Source organism: Penicillium robsamsonii (assembly GCF_028829455.1).
Source record: "Penicillium robsamsonii strain IBT 29466 chromosome Unknown utg000003l_segment0_segment0, whole genome shotgun sequence".
NCBI lineage: Eukaryota > Fungi > Ascomycota > Eurotiomycetes > Eurotiales > Aspergillaceae > Penicillium > Penicillium robsamsonii.
Genome location: NW_026643221.1, coordinates 1381820 through 1397783, shown reverse-complemented (window position 1 = coordinate 1397783; position 15964 = coordinate 1381820). Strand labels below are relative to the sequence as shown.

Genomic DNA, 15964 nt, shown 5'->3' with positions numbered 1-15964 from the left:
GGATTTAAAATTTCAGCGGCAAGTCTCCATCATCTTGGCAATGACCCCCATCAACGCACCATTCTCCAAGGCCGCGGCAACCCGCTCCTTATCGGCGAGCTGCTTGTTGACTTCATCTCCGGTGCTGTGTGTACCTTCCTTAATACGTACATCCATCCTGAACCGTGACGGGAGAGACTGTTCCAAACGAACGCGGACGCCGAGACCGATGACGGTTGCCAGACTGCAGTGGGTGATTGTGGGCGTGATAAGCACGGTGACAGTTTGTAAAGGCGAATCAAGGACGTCTGGAAGGGTTGGCTTGATTGTGATATCGGGGAGAGAGACCACGGCTAATTCACCGAGCGAGATGGGGTGTTCCGGGTCGGAGATTGTCGAGATGAGATCTGGTTGTGTTAGTTGACTAAGCTATGCAATCATCTCTAGGGATAGGGCTTTTTTTTTGAAGACATGTGTCCGAAAGAGTCTTACCATAGATTTCTTGCTCATCAATAGGCTCCTCCATCAGGTTGTCATCCTCCGAGTCAGATGACGGGGCACTATCGAAGTCTACTGGGGCGAGCGGCAGGGCCGATGTGAAGATACCACCATATTCGGACTTGCGAGTGGCGGTCGGTCGCAGACGTGTGGGGAGATCAGCTGCATTGATGATCGTGGGGTTTGAATTTTGCATTTCCGCCATGATGAAGTAGGGGGTGCAAGGATCTGGTAGAGTCAAGAGTGTGGTCAAGGTCGAAGGTAGAGTTAAGGTGGGGGGGGGAAATTGCTGATAACGCTTATCAGGCTCACGTGCCAGCCCTCGGTAAGTACATTGTCTTTAATCGTGGGTTTAATATATGATTTCTTGGAGTTTGACTAATTACTCTAGAGAACTTTGGGGAATGGGTGAGTATATCCCCCTAATGATATTGATAGCATCTTAACATATCCCCTAATAATAGGACTAACGTTCTATATTGTACGGAATTCCCCTGACAATTTCAGCCACTCGGGATGATCGACGAGCCGATGGCTTTTAAATCATGTTTTGTCCGAAGTGTCCCCGGCAATTTTGGCCTATTTTCATGGTTTCACAGAACGTGTCTTTTTTTGTTTCAGATTTGGTGTCTTTTTAATATTTAGAATCTGTGTTTATATACTTGGGATTATTTGCCTTTTCTATGTGGCATTGCATGCCAAGGTATATGATTCTATGTACATTTATAATCATTACAATAATCTCCATAAGCAAGGTGAAGCGTTGATTCAAGGTAATATCAGGGGAAATATCCCTCTACTTTATGTGTATAGGCCGGAATAATATTTCCTATTATTCCATAAATCAAATATCGGATCTTCCTACAATATATGTAGGTCATAAGAAAATCACCCGCCCCTCCACCCTGGGAAAATCCACAGCGGAGGCGCGCTATTGGATCCTCTCCCACACTTGGCATTCGTACCTCTCACCCCTCTGCTTCTGTTCTCTTTCCCTCTCTCTCTTTCTCACAGCTCTAATTTTCCCCTCCTTTCTCTTGTCTCAAGGAGCTTATTCGCCCGTTCCTATTATGTCTCCACTTGCGTGTTCTTCCTAATGCTCGCTTCTTCCATTCCCCAATTGAGATGCAATGCGCCAGGCTCATTAATTCGAATGTGGAGTACTCTACATTAGTATCGAAGGATATGCACCGGAAACTCCTTTTACAATTGTAAGCACCTCGGTGTTCCGTGTGATATTTGATCTGGATTATATATGTGTGTGTGTGGGACGCTAATTGGACCCTGCGCTTGTTGCAGCAAACTATTTATTCACCTACATTCGAGCCCCAAGACAACCTGATTTTATCTCGGTGTCAAGCCTCGCGCGCTTCGATATATATTGCATTCGGTTTGCCGAGAGCGCAAATCTTCCAACTACCTCACAAAACATTACGTCTCGGGTCTTTTGTGACTTCTGCCGATCAATTTCTGCGGAGCCTCGGCAAGTCGATCGCATCCTTAGGACAACCTGGAGTTCGTCTCTCACGGCGCAGTTGGATCACTCGCGGCAAATTCCCGAGGCAGGTCCTTGTGGATAGACCCAGTACGGACTTTTTATTCCCTTGATACCCTGATAGTCCCAGCTTGAGTTATCTCTACCGTCGTACTTTACACCGTTTTCCAAACCCGCCACTTGTTATCAAACGGGCAAGGATGCAAGGTTATTCGTTTGCGCCCCCAGCGGGCCCCCCGAGAGAAGGCCAAAAAAGTATGCCCCGAGGACCATCTGTTTCTTGCATGTTGCATTGGCAGCTAATCACTCATCCGTGTAGACTATGTATTCGTTGATGAGCACAACCGACACAAGAGGCTGAAGGGTAGGGAAAGCTGTCCATCGCAAGTCAACAAAAACTAATAAGCTTGACATTTAGTGATGCGAGCCTGTAACGGTTGCCGGAAAAGGAAAATCAAGTGCGACGCAGCTACGACAAATACGTGGCCTTGCTCTGCATGCACTCGTCTAAAGCTGGTTTGCGTGCCTCCGACCATCGGGCAAGATGGAGACTTTCTCCCTGATGGCCAGGGCGAGTCTACTCTAGAGACTGGAGGACCCTCCAATGCAGACGAGGGCTCTCATACATTTCCAGGGCCCCCAGTTTACAGAGACAACAGTCAACCCACCATGAACACAATCCCCTCGTATGATCAAATGAGCATGTATTCCCAATTCGTCCCTCCTCAGGCTCAACCTGGCATCTACAACGATCTTCAGTCACCACAAATGGCAATGCCACACCAAAATTTTCAACAGCCTCAAATGTTTCCCGGGCCACAAACTCCATCTATGGGATCGTCAGATCGGAATATGTATGCCGATAACGAGCATGCAGAAAACCTTAGTGATGTACTTGGGGAGTTGAAGATTGACGAGAGTGGGATTGGTATGGCACATTGTTCTTCTACGGATTTTCCCGCGACTACTGGCTAACACTCCACCCCCCTTCAATAGCCCCATACATTAGAAGGCAACGCACAGATCGAATTGAGCCCGACGCCCCTGTCCAGGATGAGGCTGAAGAGCAATTACCACCTCTCAGAACCGGATCGGGTGCGACGATTCGAATTCCCCCTGAGCTCATGCCTGCCGAAGACGACGTAATGGCCTATTTCAAGATCTACTTTGATGAGATACACCCATATGTTCCTGTCATATCTCGTGCCCATCTGTATTATCAATGGCAGCATGATCGCCATTCCATCTCCCCCCTTCTTCTCGAGGCCCTTTTTGCATGCGCGGGCCGTTTATCTGATGAGCCTTCAGAAGGCGCTCAGTGGCTTGCCTTGGCAAATAGTGAGTCGACACTAAACATTCATCTAGCCATCTTAGAAAGCTGACATTTCCTAGGGCACGAAACTAGCTTTATGGATGTACCACGTCTGAGTACTATCCAGGCATTACTTCTGCTACTAAAAGCACGGGAGTCTTTGCCAAAGAAAGGGTACTATTATCGGTCGTGGCAGACTGTCAAGACTATTGTATCAATGGCGAAAGATTTGGACATCCACGAACATTACAGCAGTCACGCTGAAGGCAAGCCGTGTGGACTCGGTCCAATTGAATGCTTGGTGCACACCAGAGTGTGGCAGGCTCTCATGGTGGTTGAGGTGATGATTGGTGGGCCGCAAGGTAAGTCTATTCCGCCTGGTTTGTCAAAATCAACCAGCTTCTGATCAAAGTAGGCCGTTCGGATTACGGGGTCGATCCTCAAACAGTGGATATGCGCCCGGCGCCAGATATCAGAGGTCTCGATCATTACGAGATGGACCGCTCAAGACAATACGCCTATTTCATTCGCAACGCACATCACATTCGCATCATTACAGATATCTATCACAAAGTCAAGAAGCAAAAGGACTGGGGTGCAGATGCCAGATTTGTGCGAATCAACCCGCTTTTCGCAGATTGGCTTCGCAGCCTCCCTCCGGACCTACAGGTCAATTATCCTACCGATGGCTCTCCACCGTGGCTTCCATCTCATTTTGTGGGCAATATGCATTCTCATTGCCATCTCGCCATTATTATGCTACATCGCCCTCAACTGTTCGCTTCTCAATCTTTTGCAGCCGGTGGTGAATGGAAGATCCATATGTCACTGTGCTACTCCTCGGCGAAAAGCCTCTGTCGACTACAAGAAGCCATCTTGCAAAGGTTTGGGCTATCTGGCCTGCTTTACATGCAAAGAGGTATCAATTTTGCCATATATTGTATCTTGACTTGTACGATGCTACACCTGGTAAGCATTCAACAACGCGTGGGAGTCTTTAGCAGCAAGGCGATTCTAATATGAGCAGATTGCGATTACCTCCCCCGACCCTGAGTTCAACTCGGATGCCCGTGAATTCTTCACCCGCCATATGCGAATTCTCGAGACGTGCTCCACCGCCTGGCCCATGCCTGAAATTCAAGCTCAGATCGATTCATTAAGACTGGCTTTCTCCGCCGACATGCATCGTCCTTTCGACTTGAAGCCCAGTTTCCCATACGGGAGTCCCTCGGAACCCTATCAGCCCAGTCCACCTATGGATGCGCACTACCATCCACACTTGAATCAACTCCAATCCAGAGTGCGTTACAACCCAGTAACTCCTCCAATTTCGACTGATGCTGAAGACTCGAAGTCCGACACATCTTCTCAGATACAGTCTCTTGGAATGGTTCCCCATCAGCCTCCGACAACTCATCCCATGGAAGCCGCTTCGGTTGATGAACACCAATGGGACCCGACCCGAATCATCACGTACGTCCATGATCCACTTCTCCCAACAACTCGACTCCCGCTTGGTCTCTTACTAATCTTTCGATCTAGTCAATGGGACATGGCCTTCTCCGTGAACCCCGCTACCGTCAGCGCAAACTCCCCGCCGATGCCTATAAACACCTCAGTACCGGGTGTACAAAGCGTTATGAACCCCCAATACCCCGTCCAGTACGAGACACCTAACAAAGTGCCTTCTATCACGTCTACCCAGTCTCTCTCCCCTCCCCAGTTCCAAGCACCTCCAGTTGTGTTTTCAGCACGAGAATGGCAGCAAAGTGTTGCGAGTGTGTACGATCCACAGGGGACCAAACGGCGATGGAATTATTCAGTTGATCCTGGCCCGGACAATATGTCTAAGCGTCAACGAGGATGAGACGTACAAATACCCATATCATCTACGACTTCGATTCTATCCCATTCGGTCGCCGGATTCTTCCTCTTTCTGCTGCTGGTTCTTGAACTATCCCAGGCAACCATTGCCATTGAAATCCGAAACCTCTACCTTTGCTATTGCCACTCTATATTCCCTATTTCTTTTTTCTTTTGTGAAATATTTCCTTTGTTTTCTTTTTACGTTACGGCCGCCAGAAGCATAAGCATGGACGAGGAAAGTTAGAGGGTAGAGATGGTCAACCATCAAGATGTCTCTGACCAGCCGGGCTGGGATGATAGTTGATGCATGAATCCTGCTGTACATCATAAACTTGTTTTAATTGATTCTCTTTGGTGGACTGAATCTAGAGAAGAATTGACAGTTTCGGAAAAACACTATTCAGATTGCTGGGCATTTCGGTAGAGCGGTGGTAATATAGTACTTGTTCTATACTGAAGGGAATCTCAGTTTGTTCTTGCTCTTCAATATGTTGCTTTATGTCCATTTTAAGCTACAGTCTCTGATCAGAACAAAAATATCGGAATATGCCAAAAGAGAGAGGTCGCTTAGAGCATCGGTTTTTGTCAAGATGCCCGAGAGATGAAAAAAGTAGTGCACATTGCTGCTGCTTTGTCAAGGAAATGTTCCAAATCCGCCACTTCGCTTCTGTAGTGTTGAATCACCGTTCTAACCAATGGGTCACCATAGGAGAAATGGTGGGATATGCCAGGGTACTGGTAGATATTGGGAGAGCAAACCCCATGCCCTATCAAGACCATGATCATATGGTGCTTAGAAGACACCGCGCTCTATGATTGTTCGATCGCTCGCTGTCATACGAGGGTGTGGTGTGTGATGTATGTGACGAGTGTCATATTTTCAACGCCAAAGATCCTGCACTATTTGTTTCTTGTTAATGGTGAATGACATGACTCAAAGGAGTGATTCAGGCGATTCAGGGATCAAGAAATACATGCGAGCATATCACGATTGGGTCATGTACCTCATGTTGAAGTGTCGCAGCGTGGAGCAAGTCATTCCAACATGCAACGGTGGGTATGGGGGCCCGAGGTCGAATCAACCACGTCGACTAATGCCTATTCTTTCTTCACGTGTCCGCACAATCCTAGCCTTGTCACCTGGAAGTGGTTTCAACTCATCGCTGGGGTCAAGGTTGACATTGGAGGTCGCCTTTGCGTGCTGTTCTGGGTGTTTGTTTTCTTCAGACAGTTTGCGAAGTCTAGCTTCTTCAAAGGCAGCAATATCCTCCGAGGTAATAGCAATAGCTGTTGGCTTTCGACGAAGCATTTTGGCAGTCAAAAATATCAAAATAAATCAAGGAAGATTTCCAAATTGACTATGGTTGTGTTTACTTGAGCGGCGGCCAGAGGAAGGCGGTGCCTCACGTGACTGCAATTCCTCATTCAATCTTTCCACGGCGAACAGCATCGAGTCTCACTACCAAAACGTTCCAGGGACACGACCTGGTTCATTCAGAATACAAGATGTTTCGGCCACAGCTGAGGCAGATTTCGCTGCACTGTGAACGGGCGAAAATTGGCCTTTCTACCCCGGCTCGCCAGTTCTCCTGTACCCGTACAGTGGCCGACGAAGGTCAAGACAAGCCATCCGGTAGGTACATCCAAGGGAAGCAGGCATTGGGCAAGATAAATACAATTATGCAATTGCGCCTCAAAATAATTGCGCCATTGGACGTTTTAATTCTAACACACGACCATTAGACAAGCCTAAACCCAATACCCGCCCTTCATCGGGCAATTTTATGTCCTACAAGCCTCGCGATCCCAACGCCCCCCCACCTCGCAACCCCAATGGACCCCCAGCTCGCACCAACCAGTATCAATCTCGGCCTCCTCGAGTAATTGATGCCAGATCTTTTGCGGCAGCACGAGCTAGCGGTGGAGAGCAGTCTAAGATTATCCGCAGCCCTAGAACACGCAACGTTCGTGGCGGCGATCAACCCCAAAATCGCAAACCCAAACCCTCCGCCAAAGGCGCCAAAGGCGCCAAAGGTGTCAAGGGTGCCAAGGGCAACCGAAATGGCCCGCGCAGGAGCGCCAGAACTTCCGAGCACGACGATGGCGAAGATGCCGAAGGTGCAGCTATCGACCAAGTTCTGGAAGAGCAAATCATCAAATCCCGGCCAACCCCGATTCGCTACGAGCCCCAGGAGATCAATTACTCTACTTTGAAACAGACCTGGCCTTCAATCCCCACAGACGTGAACTCGCGCTCGGCTGCCATCTATGAGAAGCTTTCCAGCCTGAGCGGCCGTGTTGGCAATGGCTATATCCCGCCCTATGAGCTTGGAAGACGCATGTGGAAGGGCCAGAACGTTCTCTTCACTAGCGAGAATGAGAAAACTGAGGCTTTGGAAGAGATCAAGCGATTGTCTCAGCTTCGTGCTGATCGAATTTCACAGCGCAAGGGTGACCTTGTGGAGCCTCGGAATGTCGAGTTTAGCCCAATCGACGCAGAGACCACCAAGTCTCTCTTAGAAACATTCGTTCAGGGTAACTACCCCGCGTCTGAAGTCGGGAAAGATGGACATGCCGTATTGGGAGAGGTGTCGAAGAACCTCAGGAACAACAGTACCTACCAGACAACCGGAAAGACCGCACAGTTCATGGCCAAGATTGAATCTCTTGTCTCTGCTGGCCGCAACGCTAAGACCAAGAGCACCTAAGGATATGTGAACTAGCTAGAAGTGATTTGTATTATATTTGTTTCATTGATCGGGTTCATTTTCCTTTTTTTATGTTCTTCCCATATCTTCCCCGATTATGCCTTTGTCTGTACCTGGATATACAAATTTTTATATTACAAACGCCCATTGCCATAGGCTATAATTTTCTCATAATCTTCCCTTGGCTTGCCAATTGGGCTTCCTATACCTGCTCCAATGTCTTCTTGGCCGCTTCAAATGCATCCTTCACCTCCTTTTGGCCCTGGTCTGTAACCTTCTCCATCTGATCGTGAGCTTTGCGCACGTCATCTGGCCGAGCTAGTTTCTTCTTCTGCATATCCTGAAGACGTTTGTGCATGGCACCCCTAGAGTCACGTACTAACCCGGCGGCCTTTTCGAAAGCTTGCTTGGCAGCTTGGATGTTCTTGTCCCGGGATTCTTTTGTAGGTGGTGGGATAGGAATGTTGAGCTGGAGGGCGTTGTGAGGATCAGGCTGAGGGGTTAAGGAGAGGTTTGAGGAGACGATCGCTGAAGTCAGAGGTTTCAAGTGCTACGCGAAATTTATTAGAACTGCTTCGTAGGGACAGCTGCAGGCTCATGCTGCAATAAACAAGAAAGAAAAATCGAGCGTCATGAACTTACATCCTCTTCGGCCGCCAACAGAGTAACCATGCGTCCTCCCTTGGGCACAACCTGTGCTAGATCTCCCAATTTAACTGAGTCTTTGCTCTCTTTGCTCAGGTGGACCCTCAAGCTTTCTAGGACCGCGGTATTGAACCGTCCTCCTGCGCGAAGCTTGGACAGATCATCTTTGAGCCGAGCAACAGCTGTGGAAATACCTTTGTGTAACTGGGAAAGATCAAAGGGATCTTCAGCAGGGGCACTAGAGCTTTCCTCTGGCTCGGAAGTAGAAGCAGAAGCTTTCTTAGCCTTGTCCTTCTTCTTGTATAGGGCAGGCGAGTTGGCAAACTCACGCCGGTTCAGAGGAACAGCGTGAGGGGTTTGGGGTAGAAGACATAAAGGTCGGAGCGCCTGAGTCCCTTGAGGGCGTGCAGCAAGACGAGGGCTAAAGGAGCGAATTGATTGGGTTACAATGCGTTGCATGGTGGAAGTGATTGATGTAGAAGGGTTTAAGAGTGGAGGCGCACAGGTTCTGAGGTATCTCACGTTACCCGCCTTTCCGCCTCTCGGCCAAAAATCATACGTTATTAGAACTACCAAATATATCGAGTATTACTTTTGAGAGGAAATCATCACAATGTCATTAAATTGCAGATGGCGAACTTCGTCTACAAAAAACAAAACAAATCGTACTTTTCAAGAAAAGAAAACTGCGCCCAAGTTGCCCGGCTTCATAAACAAAGCGTGACAGAGACCAACTCTGCCCAAGGTCTACATGGTGCAGATTCCCTGAGAAGCAGAGTCCCGGGAAAAAGGAAAATTCGTTGGCCATAAGTCTATGTTCATGCCTTCCCATGTATGCATTTACCGTGTGGCCATGGCCTTGGTGATCAGACGCTTGAGAGCAAGCTCCTTCTTCTTGAGGTCCTCGGGGGTGGAGTCCTCAACCTCGAGCTGAGCCATGGCGTCGCTGAGAGCGGACTCAATGCGCTCCTTGTTGCCGCGCTTGAGCTTCATGGACATGCTGGGGTCGGAGACGATCTCCTCAACACGGGAGATGTAAGACTCGAGCTGCTGGCGGGACTCGAAGCGCTTGGTGAAGGCCTCATCGGAGGACTTGAACTTGGCAGCATCGTCAACCATCTGGTCGATCTCGGAGCTGGAAAGCTTGCCAACAGCGTTGGAGATGGTGATGTTGGCGGTGCGGCCGGAGGTCTTCTCAGTGGCGGTGACCTTCAGGATACCGTTGACATCAACCTCGAAGACACACTCGAGAGCGGCCTCACCGGCGCGCATGGGAGGAAGGGGAGCAAGAGTGAACTCGCCCAGGGAGGTGTTGTCAGCACAGTTGGTACGCTCACCCTGGTAGACGGGGAACTGGACAGTGCTCTGGTTGTCGACAACAGTGGTGAAGGTGCGCTTCTTGATGGTGGGGACAGTCTGGCCACGGTTGACAACGGGGGCGAAGATGTTACCCTCCATGGCAACACCAAGGGAAAGGGGAACAACATCGAGAAGGAGCAGGTCAGCGGTCTCGGCGGAGGTAGCCTTTCCAGAGAGGATACCAGCCTGGACGGCGGCACCGTAGGCGACAGCCTCATCGGGGTTGATGCTCTTCTCGAGCTTCTTGCCATCGAAGAAGTCGCTCAGGAGCTTCTGGATGCGAGGAATACGGGTGGAACCACCAACAAGGACGATCTCGTCAACCTTGCTCTTAGGAATGCCAGAGTCCTTGAGGACCTGCTGGACGGGGTCGAGGGTGCCGCTGAAGGCCTTGGCGTTGAGGTCCTCGAAACGGGCACGGGTGATGGAGGAGTTAAGGTCCTCACCGTCGAAGAGAGAGTCAATCTCGACGGTGGTCTGGGTAGCGTTGGACAGGGTACGCTTAGCACGCTCGCAAGCAGTGCGGAGACGACGGAGAGCACGAGCATCACCGGAGATATCCTTGCCAGTCTTGCGCTGGAACTCCTTCTTGAAGTGCTCAAGGAGGTTAGTATCGAAATCCTGACCACCAAGGTGAGTATCACCAGCGGTGGCCTTGACAGTGAAGACACCACCCTGGATGTTAAGCAGGGAGACATCGAAGGTACCACCACCGAGATCGTAGATGAGGACGTTACGCTCCTTCTCAGACTTGCCGGCGCCGAGACCGTAGGCGATAGCGGCAGCAGTAGGCTCGTTGATAATACGGAGGACGTTGAGGCCAGCGATGGCACCGGCGTCCTTGGTAGCCTGACGCTGGTTGTCGTTGAAGTAGGCGGGCACGGTGATGACAGCCTTCTCAACCTTCTTGCCGAGCTTGATCTCAGCAACCTCCTTCATCTGTTTCAAGTAGTCAGCAAACCAATCCCACAAATTTTCAAATATATAGTTTGCCATACCTTCATGAGGACCATGGAGGAGATCTCCTGGGGGGAGAAGACCTTGGTCTCGTTGAGGTACTCGACCTGGACAACGGGGTTGCCACCCTGGTCGATGACCTTGAAGGGCCAGGACTCAACATCCTTCTTGACGATGGGGTCATCGAAGCGGCGACCGATCAGACGCCTGTTCCATTCGAGTTAGTACCAATTTGGAATTGTGGAGAATGCGCATTATCTCGAATTGATAGGCGCGAATTTTTTCTTCAAGTACTCACTTGATATCGAAAACGGTGTTGGCAGGGTTCATGGCGGCCTGGTTCTTGGCGGCATCACCAATCAGACGCTCCTTGTCGGTGAAAGAGACGAAGGAGGGGGTAGTGTAACTACCCTGGTCGTTGGCAACTGATTAAACAGTCAGTATTTGAGAGAGAGAGATCGAATTTTGGGGGAAAAGCGTACTGATCTCGACATTGGTGCCCTCGTAGTTGGCAACGCAAGAGTAGGTGGTACCTATAAAAAGGCAATTAGCAACTGTGCGATCGAATTTGATAGTGTTAAGACGCACCAAGATCGATACCGACGGCACCGTCGTAAACCTCAGAATCGGCCATTATGAATTTGTATATGTGATTTTGAGGGAGGGATGGGAAGAGGGATGGTGGGGGAGAGAGGAAATTTTTTTATCAAGCCGAGTGCATATTTAGTCGGTGCCACAAAAAAAAAAACCAGAATTTTTTTAGCGGTGAGTCACGTGTTTCCGGTTACCAAATACCGTGTATATTACATACTACATACACATATCCTACGTAAATGTACCTTTTAATGAGCACGTAGTATTACTATGTACTCCTATGTACTATCACATACATTATACACGTCGATATGTGAAAAAGGTACAAAATTATACAATTCACTAGCTTAATTACCCATATTGTACATCCGTACTATATTCCTTTAATCAATATCCATTGGATCGTATATATCCTCATTCTCCGTAACTTCATCCTTCTCAACCTTCCCTCTAGCTCGTGCTCGAGATTCAAGAATTGCCTTTCGAACATTATCTTTTTCCCTGGGCACCGTCAGGGAAGATGGTTCCGTATAAAGAACGAGTTCTTTTCCCGAGGATTTCGAGTCGGATAGGACGGATTGAGGGACTGAGAGGACTTTCTCCGCGAATGGTGCAAAGACCAAACCAGGAGAGTCGTCTTCGATTAATTCTTGATCCAGGTTGTGAATGTAAGTCGTATGCTTGGTGTCATCCAAGAGCATTGGTTCGGGGGAAGAACGCCCTTGGTTAAGTTGGTTAAATTGGTGATGGTCAATGTGGTTCTGCTGGTTATGGATATGCTGGTGCTGAATATGCCCCTTGGGTTGGGCCCGAGCGGAGATTGGCAGGCTATTATCTAGAAATATGTTAGCTTGATAACTTCCACACCTTCAAGATCAACCTACCTAGTCGTAGGCCTCCAAATCTCTTCGTTAACGGTTGCGCGACATCGGGGTCATCTGGGGCCGGGCGCTTCTTCCCGTGACCTCCCTCACCCGTCATCTCCTCTCTCTCTCTCTCTTTCTCTCGAGTATTGGGAAGTGTGTGATTTTAAAAAAATAAGTGGTTGGATTCCTCCTAGGTGTACTGGGGTCAAGTTCAATTCGTTGCTCGATGCGGGTTTCTGGGGTGGTGACGAACGGGGAACGGGCCTTGACTCATCTCTTTCGCAGAAATCAACCCAGACCCTTTTACCTTCGCTTTGTTCACTCCCAGTCAACCAACCCTCCCAAATTCGACAGGATGACTTCTCTCGGTTCGGAATGGACCGCTCAGCGAGTCCGAGACACCTTTTTAGATTATTTTAAACAAAATGGCCATACATTCGGTGCGTTGAACCCATTCTCTCTTTTTTTTTTGCACTACCCCTCCACCCCCGCCAACGACATGAACTGACTTGAAGTTATTCTTGGATACAGTCCCTTCCTCCCCCGTCGCTCCTCTGTCGGATCCGACTCTTCTTTTCACCAATGCGGGAATGAACCAGTTCAAGTCCATCTTCCTGGGCACCGTTGACGCCTCGTCGGAGTTTGGAAAGATGAAGCGCGCAACGAATTCGCAAAAGGTATTGGATAATCACCATCACGGAAATATTCGACTTGGGACCGTTGCTAACATGATTGAATAGTGTCTCCGTGCCGGTGGAAAACATAACGTGGGTGTGCCTTGGTAAACCCTAGAGGGGCTGTTGGAGGGGCTTTGGTACACTGACTGACCTGAAACAGGATCTGGATGATGTTGGCAAGGACAGCTATCACCATGTCAGTATTGAATCCCCTTTCTATCCCTCGCCACAAGAAGTACTGACGAAGCCTAGACTTTCTTCGAGATGCTCGGCAACTGGAGTTTCGGCGACTACTTCAAGAAAGAAGCTATCACATATTCGTGGACTCTATTGACGGAAGTCTACGGCCTGGACCCCGAACGCCTCTACGTTACTTACTTCGAGGGCAACGAAGCTGGTGGATTGGAACCAGATCTGGAAGCCAAAGAACTATGGAAATCGGTGGGCGTTCCTGAGTCTCACATTCTTCCCGGAGATATGAAAGACAACTTTTGGGAAATGGGTGACCAAGGCCCATGTGGACCTTGCAGTGAAGTGCACTATGATCGGATCGGTGGGCGCAACGCTGCTCACCTCGTCAATGAGGACGACCCAAATGTGCTGGAAATCTGGAACAACGTCTTCATCCAATATAACCGCGAGCCGGATAGCTCCCTGAGAGCCCTTCCCAACAAACACGTTGACACCGGAATGGGTTTCGAAAGACTGGTGTCGATTCTCCAGGACAAATCTTCCAACTACGATACCGATGTCTTCACTCCGATCTTCCAGGCTATCCAGGATACCACTGGAGCCCGTGAATACCGCGGCAAATTTGGCACAGATGATGTCGATGGAATTGACACCGCTTACCGCGTTATTGCAGACCACGTGCGGACTTTGATGTTCGCTATCTCGGATGGTGTCATTCCCAACAACGAGGGCCGTGGCTATGTCATTCGCCGTGTCCTGCGCCGAGGAGCTCGGTATGCCCGGAAATATTTCCAGGTTGATATCGGGAATTTCTTCGCTAAGCTAGTGCCCACCGTTGTGGATCAATTGGGTGAAATGTTCCCTGAACTTAAACGCAAGCAGCAAGATGTCATCGAAATCTTGGACGAGGAGGAGTTGTCATTTGCCAAGACCTTGGATAGAGGTGAGCGACAATTTGAGCAATACGCCCAGCAGGCCAAGGTCAAGGGCACCGATGTGCTCCATGGTGCCGATGTCTGGAGACTGTACGACACTTTCGGCTTCCCTGTTGATCTGACCCGGATCATGGCCGAGGAACGTGGCCTCCGCATTGACGACGTCGAGTTTGAAGAGGCTCGCTTGAAGGCAAAGGAAGCTAGCAAGGGTCAGAAGAAGGCTGCCGAAGACACAGTCAAGCTTGATGTCCACGATCTAGGCAATCTGGAGAAAATGAACGACGTGCAAAAAACTGATGACTCGCCCAAATTTGGCCGCGGTAACATCACTTCTCGCGTCAAGGCTATCTACCATGGAAAGACTTTCCATAATAGCACTGGCGATATTCCCGAGGGGGCACAGCTTGGCGTCATTCTCGACTGCACGAACTTCTATGCCGAACAGGGTGGCCAGGAATATGATACAGGTAAAATCATCATTGATGGACAAGCGGAGCTTGAAGTTGGCAATGTGCAGTCTTATGCTGGATACGTTCTCCACACCGGCTTCATGAAATACGGATCATTTACTGTCGGCAATTCTGTGATTTGCGAGTATGATGAGCTCCGACGCTGGCCCATTCGGAATAACCACACCGGAACCCATATCCTGAATTTCGCTTTGAAGGAAATCCTAGGCGATGGTATTGACCAGAAGGGATCCCTGGTGGCCGCCGAGAAGCTTCGATTTGACTTCTCCCACAAGAGCGCAATCTCTGACGCCGAGCTCGAGAAGATCGAAGCCAAGGCGACTGAATATATTCGACAGAACTGTACTGTTTACTCCAAAGATCTTCCCCTCGCCACTGCCCAGCAAATTTCCGGCGTTCGGGCCGTGTTCGGCGAGACTTACCCCGATCCTGTTCGTGTTGTCTCTGTCGGCGTGGAATTGGAGGAAATCCTGCAGAATATCAAGGATCCCCGCTGGAAGGAGGTCAGCATTGAGTTCTGTGGTGGAACTCATGTCCAGAAGACAGGCGATATCAAGGATTTGATCATCCTGGAAGAGAGTGGCATTGCTAAGGGAATTCGCCGAATTATTGCCGTCACTGGAGAGGACGCACATGCGGTGCAGAGAGTTGCCGAGGAATTCGGACAGCGCCTTGATCGTCTGAATGCATTGCCTTTGGGCTCCAAGAAGGAGCAGGAGGCTAAGCAAGTCCAGGTGGATCTCAACCAGCTCGCAATCTCCGCCGTCGTCAAGGCCAAGTTCCGTGAACGTTTTGCCAAGATCAATAAGCAGGTCCTCGATGGCCAGAAGGCCCAACAAAAACTAGAATCGAAGAAAGCACTCGATACTATTAACTCCTATTTCGAGGATCCTGAAAACCAAGATAAGTCGTGGCTTGTGGTCGAGCTTCCGATTTCTGCCAATGCCAAGGCTGTCAGTGAATCTCTCAACCATGTCAAATCAAAAATGCAGGGCAAGAGTGTCTATGTTTTGGCGGCCGACTCTGAACAAGGTCGTGTTTCACACGGATGTTATATCTCTCAGGTGAGTAACAGGATACATCAGTCTTATCCCTCTTGAATCTTAGGGGAAGGAATGGTGGAATATTATTATTTTGGATTTTTATGCTGATTTAGACACAGGGACTGAGTGACCAAGGTGCTTCCGCAAGCGAATGGGCGGCCGTCGTCTCTGGCGCCGTGGGAGGAAAAGCCGGAGGAAAGGGTCCTACTTCCATTGGTAACGGTACCAATCCTGACAAGGTCGAGGAGGCTATCTCACTGGCTGCGGACTACTTGAGTAAGTTCAAGCTCTAGATATGAGAACAGGATTCTGTGAAGTCTTTTTTTGTTCGGGGGAAGATATCACGTCTGTGCCAACCACTATGAAAT

At 49.4% G+C, this 15964-nt stretch overlaps 8 protein-coding genes across 8 annotated transcripts; 3 read left to right on the top strand and 5 right to left on the bottom strand.

Annotated features, from left to right (window-relative positions):
- Nucleotides 1–12: 12 nt before the first annotated feature.
- On the bottom strand, nt 13–682 carry N7447_005267 (iron-sulfur cluster assembly protein CIA2; the record flags this gene model as incomplete). Its single annotated transcript, XM_057229529.1, has 2 exons — nt 13–386; nt 472–682. The coding sequence occupies 2 exons, from the start codon at nt 680–682 to the stop codon at nt 13–15; spliced, it is 585 nt and encodes a 194-aa protein (XP_057084619.1).
- Nucleotides 683–2172: 1490 nt separating this feature from the next.
- Nucleotides 2173–5151, top strand: N7447_005266 (uncharacterized protein; the record flags this gene model as incomplete). The annotated part of the gene is made up of 8 exons (XM_057229528.1): nt 2173–2227; nt 2292–2336; nt 2391–2900; nt 2969–3310; nt 3365–3646; nt 3700–4253; nt 4312–4757; nt 4827–5151. The coding sequence occupies 8 exons, from the start codon at nt 2173–2175 to the stop codon at nt 5149–5151; spliced, it is 2559 nt and encodes an 852-aa protein (XP_057084618.1).
- A 1077-nt stretch (nt 5152–6228) lies between these two features.
- Nucleotides 6229–6459, bottom strand: N7447_005265 (CDC26 family anaphase-promoting complex subunit; the record flags this gene model as incomplete). Its single annotated transcript, XM_057229527.1, has 1 exon — nt 6229–6459. One exon carries the CDS (start codon nt 6457–6459, stop codon nt 6229–6231), a length of 231 nt encoding a protein of 76 aa, XP_057084617.1.
- Nucleotides 6460–6656: 197 nt separating this feature from the next.
- Nucleotides 6657–7858, top strand: N7447_005264 (uncharacterized protein; the record flags this gene model as incomplete). Its single annotated transcript, XM_057229526.1, has 2 exons — nt 6657–6783; nt 6894–7858. The coding sequence occupies 2 exons, from the start codon at nt 6657–6659 to the stop codon at nt 7856–7858; spliced, it is 1092 nt and encodes a 363-aa protein (XP_057084616.1).
- Nucleotides 7859–8060: 202 nt separating this feature from the next.
- On the bottom strand, nt 8061–8962 carry N7447_005263 (ribosome-recycling factor; the record flags this gene model as incomplete). Its single annotated transcript, XM_057229525.1, has 2 exons — nt 8061–8408; nt 8501–8962. The coding sequence occupies 2 exons, from the start codon at nt 8960–8962 to the stop codon at nt 8061–8063; spliced, it is 810 nt and encodes a 269-aa protein (XP_057084615.1).
- Nucleotides 8963–9343: 381 nt separating this feature from the next.
- On the bottom strand, nt 9344–11453 carry hscA (putative Hsp70 chaperone (HscA); the record flags this gene model as incomplete). Its single annotated transcript, XM_057229524.1, has 5 exons — nt 9344–10801; nt 10861–11026; nt 11118–11244; nt 11302–11352; nt 11408–11453. The coding sequence occupies 5 exons, from the start codon at nt 11451–11453 to the stop codon at nt 9344–9346; spliced, it is 1848 nt and encodes a 615-aa protein (XP_057084614.1).
- Nucleotides 11454–11796: 343 nt separating this feature from the next.
- N7447_005261 (uncharacterized protein) lies at nt 11797–12394 on the bottom strand (the record flags this gene model as incomplete). Its single annotated transcript, XM_057229523.1, has 2 exons — nt 11797–12248; nt 12298–12394. 2 exons carry the CDS (start codon nt 12392–12394, stop codon nt 11797–11799), a joined length of 549 nt encoding a protein of 182 aa, XP_057084613.1.
- Nucleotides 12395–12505: 111 nt separating this feature from the next.
- Nucleotides 12506–15889, top strand: N7447_005260 (alanine--tRNA ligase; the record flags this gene model as incomplete). Its single annotated transcript, XM_057229522.1, has 6 exons — nt 12506–12719; nt 12811–12956; nt 13020–13046; nt 13117–13152; nt 13209–15617; nt 15716–15889. The coding sequence occupies 6 exons, from the start codon at nt 12506–12508 to the stop codon at nt 15887–15889; spliced, it is 3006 nt and encodes a 1001-aa protein (XP_057084612.1).
- Nucleotides 15890–15964: the final 75 nt, after the last annotated feature.